Genomic DNA, 6124 nt, shown 5'->3' on the forward strand with positions numbered 1-6124 from the left:
ATCGTTGTTTGGTTTTTTTAACTTAATGAGTTCAAGAAAGAAAACTCAGACTGGAATATACACATAGAAAGAATAACTTTATGAGAAAGCATTTAAGGAGCTTGGGTTTAGTCAGCCTAACAGTCTGAAGGCCGAGACCGCTAGTGCTTCTATTGCAATGACATTGAACCTTCTATATCACGGTTGTTGATGAAAGCTAGAAATTAGGAAAAGAGCTGTTAAAACACATGGATACTCGGTACCGTCCTGCATGTGTGTAAGTCAGACAATTTCTAATCTTAAGATGAGGTTCAGAAACTGCCTCACTGACCTTCCGCTTGTTTCTGTGCTCCTAATCTCTTTCACTGCCTGTGCTTCCTACCTCACAGCGGAGATGTGAGGATGGATTATTGTTGCTGACGGATGCTCAGCGTGAGGGGTATGTGCATTAAGTACTGCATGGAATAAAATAGATGGATGTATCACTGTAGTGTTCGTTGTGTACTAGGGATTCCTGCACTTTATTTCTGCTCAGTGGGAAGTCATCTTCCCGTCACAGTCCAGAACTTGGCCAAGACAACAAGCCTCCAATTTGTTATGGCAGCCCAGAGTACTGTATAAGGGATTGTGCTCCAGCGTGCATTGTACAGCCCTGCTCTGGATGCTTCAAGTACAGCAGAGCCATTTGCTTCACAGGCTCCAAAACTCCTGCTGAGATGCATAATCAAAATGCTTTTCTTAGCCTCCCTTGCTTATCCTAACAAACACAAACAGGAAACAGGAGTGCCACGGTCACCATATGGGACGGGCTGGTGTGTAAGGAGCAGATTGGGAGGAGGAAGATTCAGAATAGCCACAACAAAGCAACCTGAGAAGGATATTAAATTGTAGGTGTAGCCCAAAACACCTTAGCCTTGAAATTCTAAATCTCGTTGCTGGGAACTGTGGTTTCCACAAAAGCTGCAACGTAAGGTAAGCCTCAAATACCCTATTAAGAGTCCCTAGCTGGCTGATGTCCAAGACACACAAAAAGCTGTCTGCAATCACTGCTAAAGTAGTGGAAAGTGGAATCTAGTGAGTAGCTCAGTGCTAACTTTCAATTTTTTTGCTGTTCATAATAAAGTTGTTTCAGGTAAATGTGAAGTAAAAAAGCTCAGATCATCTACATTTATTTTAAATAGAATTCAATGAAATATTTGTATATCAACATATTGGCATGTCCATACACAGATGTGGAATTAAAGCTTAAAGTAATTACGGATTAGTTAATACTCATTTATTGCAATTGCTGTTGTCTCTCCACTGTTGCAGGCTATCCTGACCCTGAGGTAATGTGGTACAAAGATGATCAGCCTGTCAAGGAGTCCCGTCACTTCCAGATAGATTATGATGAGGATGGGAACTGTTCTTTGACTATTTCTGAAGTATGTGGGGACGATGATGCCAAATACACCTGCAAAGCTGTTAACAGCCTTGGAGAAGCCACGTGCACCGCAGAACTCCTTGTGGAAACAATGGGAAAAGAAGAAGATGAAGATGAGGAGGAGGAAGAATGAAACAAGGCTCAAAGAAAAAAAAAATGAAAAAAATATATTTAAAGACTCTCCTTATAAGGCTCAGAAAACCAAGTTATCAAAAGCACCTTGTGTGATATGTAGGTCTTTGGGGGGTTGTTTTTTCAGCATGATCAGTTGATACCTGTTTGCTTTATGTACGGGCATTAATTCAAATCAGCAGGCAATTTTAAGATGCTAGCATGATTGGATTTACTTTAAGCAAGTCATCAACTAAGTTGCCCAGTCTATTTTTAAAATCACACGCATGGAAAACAAGTCTACAGTTATATTCTGAACGTCTTAAAGAAAAATGGCTATTTACTGAGCTCATTGCTCTATACCATCAGTTTCCTCAGCCAGAACTGCAGCTAAGTTGGCTCCCCAAGATCGACTTTACAAGGAATCATTTGCCAGACACACAGTGAATCTCTCCAGCCCCAAGAAACAGGCTGCTCCCCGAGCAGTGTCTTCTATAAGGGAAGGTCTGACACAGCCAGCATTGTGATTTGTGTGTTGGTACGGTTCATTTTTCCTTTGTTTTAAACAGAGTGTCACGGTCCTAACTTCAAACTACCGCCCTTTCTCAGTGCACTGTTAGTGCTGTTGTAATACTGGCTAAAGTTAAACATCCAGGTGGTTTCCTGAGATACTTCTGATCTTGCTTTAACCAGCTGATCACACCTTGTCACCTTTCCCTTATAGAACCTGTCACATCAGTGCAGTTACTTCTTAAGTGCCTACTTAAGAAACAGACTGAAAAACGAAGACTGAAAATATTTTCTGCTGTTCTGGTCAGTCTGATAATGATTTGTGATTCATATATATGCTGCTGTGAAAAAAAACCCAGGTTATTGTACAATCAGTGACTTCCACATGCATGTGTGTGAATGGAATCCCAGGTTAGTTAAAGTTTTACTTGCATTGATTTGGCGATTGCAAAACAGATTTCAACTGATGATAAGCTGGAAACTCCCATAGATTTTTGGAGTAGCCAAAAAGATAGTAGCCTGGATTACAAACTCCTTTATACTTAGCAGTTTCCAAAGAATCTTAACCTATATAGGACCTATTTCTACCTTATGAGCTTGACTGTCTTGTTTTTGTCTTGAACCTGCACCAGTAAGGCTGTTGCGTTTTTAAAAAATGCAGAAAAACAAAACAAAAAAATCCAAACCCCATTTTTTTTTTCTCTCAGAAATGGTTAATGCACTCAGACTTACTAACTTTGCTTTCCTTTCACAGTATTGGCACTTTTTAACTTTTTTTGGTTGTTGTTCAGAGGTAATATCAGAGGCTGCAAGGTGACATGCATAATCCAAAACCGGTGTGTCTTGTATCTATGTATCATTCCAAAAGTGATTCTTCTTCTTTTTCACTTTTTGTGTGTAAAGTGCAACCATTTGCATTTCAAAGGTTACCTCTTTTAAAAAAAAAATTACCTTAAATCCTCACCATTTAGTAGTCAGTGTATTTTAATACAGGTGTGTACAATATCAACCTTAGGTTTGATATTACCTAGTTGTGTATGTGTTTCATTTGATTTGCTCTTCTACATTCAAAGCTCCGCTAATGTGGATGACACAATGGTTTTTAACTGCTTTACTGTTTGTTGCTAAGTTCAGATTGCCAGCATGTCTTTTCCTTTTCAATTGATAAAAACCTCTTGTTATACTAAACACAGTATTGCCACAATTCCTTATACGGAAAGGTTTTGAATCTGATTTAGAGCATACAGAGCTTTTCTCACGTTTTTTTAAATGTTTTAGGCAACAACGGGGTGTATTTTGTACCTTAATAAAAATATGCTAATGTTCTCCCAGTTTGTTAAACCATCAGAATTGCAAAGATGAGAACGCTACGGCTGTAGTTACTCACAGTTCCTAAATAAATAATACCACAAAGCATGCTCCTTGTATACTCTATTGCAGGCGTCACTGCGTTCACGTTGGCTAAGTGTGTCAGTAACAGCGGTCTTCTCCCTGTTCTGTCCTGAGACCTGCTTGGCACAAAAATGGATGAGGTGGCAACAGCGAAACCTCCTTGATCTTTGTGGTGCCGCTGCACTTCTCCTACCCCGTCGGCGCAGGCTAGCGCTGCGTGGAGGCTGCTCTGCCCAAATGCTATCAGGTACAGCCTGGGGCTGACATGAGTTGTAGCCGTGTGCTCTGCTGCACGTCTCTGGCCTCACCACGTCCTTCATGATGAACAGAAGTGTAAACGTGGACAGGGCACCACGACAGCTGTGGTTTTCTTTTACAGCTGAGAATTCCCTTACGGTGGGGAAATGTATAGTTCAGAAAGACCGTAAAAGCAAGAAAGAAAAAAATTCAGGGAAGTCTAAATGTAGATGTGTACTTACACCCATGTTCCTAAAAACTGTAAAGATGAAGATACTTAGCAAATATGCTTGTGCTGCCTTTATGCAGACTTCTTCTAATGTGCAGTCCAAGGCACCACGGACCATGCAGGACCACGCAGAAACTCCCTAAAGCAAAGATCGTGAAACGTTCTGCTTGTAGCAACACGTTTCTTCAGCAAATCTTCAGCCCTTCAAACAGTCATCTTTGCAAGATGTGCTCTACTGCCTTGTGAATGTACCTAACTGTACTTGTTCAGTTCTGAATCTGCTGGCTTCCGTTCAGGTAGGCACATGCATAAAGCGGTAAAAGGTCCGGCTCTGAGGGCCTGGTCTGTGGGTGTGGGGAGGTCTGTGGGTACATGTACTGGGCATCAAAACCCACAGACCCAATACTGGTGTTCCTGCACAGATTTTCCCTTCCCTCTCCTCCTTTGCTAGTCCTTCCATGTCCCACAGGCTATAAACTGCCTGTTTTTCTTTTTCCCCGCGGATATAACTAGCTTGCCATCTCCCTCTCGCCTCCTATTAACATCCCTTCTAGTCTGCAGGAAACAATGATCTCTACTTCAAAAATGATGTGATACGTATCTAATTCAACTCAGAGCTATTGACTCCAACCTGTATTTGACCTTGAATTTTTTGTTTTGTTTGAAGAATAGAATTCTATTTCCACTGAAGACGGATATTTTATGTACTTGAAATCCTGTCTCATTTTGCCAGCCATCCTAATTGGTCTAATAAAAGGTATTACCTCTCCCTATAAACCTTGTCTTGCTTGTATAATGTTTGCAGAAAGCCACTCGTGGGGTGTGGTAGGGTTGAAACAATCCCCGATAGCAGAGGTGATGCAAGACATTGGTACTGCCCAAGATGGACCGCTTGACTCTTCTTGTATTTCTTTTGTATAAAATTGAGTCTTCTCAAGAGACATGGAAAATTTGGGACTGGCCACTGTTTTTCACTACTTGGGTTTCTGGATTTGCAGAAACTTAATTTACTTAATTACAGGCCTGTCCCACCACCCAAGCATCCGGTGCGTATTTCTGGTTGATGAAGAGACCTTTGCTAATTGTGTGTGTGGTATGCAAAGACTTCTGTGTTGCTGTTCCTCTTTGCTCACAAGGAAGACAGCACAGGACTTCAAAGCTCTCTCCTCTGTAGTGAGTGTCAGGCTTTGAAAATGTAGGAAATTTTTTTAGTTGCATGCATGAATAATGAATGATCTGTTTCTCTACAATTTCTTGGAATATTTATTAGAAAGGTCGAGAACATTGTACTAAAACTGCTGTTTGAAAATGAGATTCTCCTAAGTGTTTGAATTTTGAGCCCTACTGACTGCAAGAGATGCGCATGTAACACCATGAATTTATTAGGCCATGTAAATACTTAGGTGAAAGCAGAAGTTGCTGGGAGGGGGAGGGAGGCTTGTACTGTTATTCTGCACTGCCCATAAAGGAACTGCACCATAACCAGTACGAAAAAGAAATTGAGAATAGTTTCTGGAAGTTGAGAAGTAACTCCACAGAATAGTTAGAATTTCTGTAGGAAAATGAACTTATTTTCATCCTTTCATTTTAACTCTTTGGAAAAGTAGTTCCAGTTACATGTCCCCTAAAGAACATGCTTGAATTTGTGCTCCTATGAAAGTAACGCTATCCAGGTTTTTCCTATTGTGTAAAACTTAAGCAGAAAAGGGGTTACAGCTCTGCCTGCGCTCGGCCTCAGCACCTTATTAAAGTGGTGCAAACCTACTAAATGTTCCTAAAATAACCTCAACTCGAAAACCAAGGCTATCGATTTCTCTAAAGAAATGACAGACCTATTTCTTCCCGCAGAGGGACCGCAGAGGGGCAGTTCTAACCTGTTTTCAAGTGTGAGGGACAAGGTCGTTCATCACCGGGCCGGGAAGCGCCGGGCCCGGCCTCCCCGCGGGGCGCCCCGGCCGTGCCGACCGGGCGGGCTCGGGGCAGCGCCGCGCACGAAGGGAAATCCCCCCGGAGCCTGCAGCGCTCTCAGCCGACGTTCCCGAGCTCCCCTCTGCGGGCACCAGAGGACCCGGCTGGGACCCGGAGCGCCCCGGGGGCCGGGACGCGGCCCCCGCCCCCGGCGCTGGTTGGCGGGAGGGCCCGCGGCTGCGCAGAGCGCCCCGCCCGCCTCCAAAATGGCGGCGCCGGCGCCGGGGGAGGCCCCGCCCCGCGGCCCCGCCGTTACGCTGAGAGCGGGCGGAGGC

General features: G+C 43.3%; 1 protein-coding gene across 3 annotated transcripts in view; it reads left to right on the forward strand.

Moving 5' to 3' along the window:
* MYLK (myosin light chain kinase) overlaps window positions 1–1607 on the forward strand; it is a 225921-nt gene extending 224314 nt beyond the window's left edge. For all 3 annotated transcript variants that reach the window (XM_075710329.1, XM_075710327.1, XM_075710326.1), the window contains one exon: window positions 1291–1607. In XM_075710329.1, the coding sequence (XP_075566444.1) occupies window positions 1291–1535 (245 nt within the window). In that variant the 3' untranslated portion in view covers window positions 1536–1607. The remainder of the gene's footprint in view (window positions 1–1290) is intronic.
* Window positions 1608–6124: the final 4517 nt, after the last annotated feature.

The sequence above is a fragment of the Pelecanus crispus genome, chromosome 5, assembly GCF_030463565.1.
Source record: "Pelecanus crispus isolate bPelCri1 chromosome 5, bPelCri1.pri, whole genome shotgun sequence".
NCBI lineage: Eukaryota > Metazoa > Chordata > Aves > Pelecaniformes > Pelecanidae > Pelecanus > Pelecanus crispus.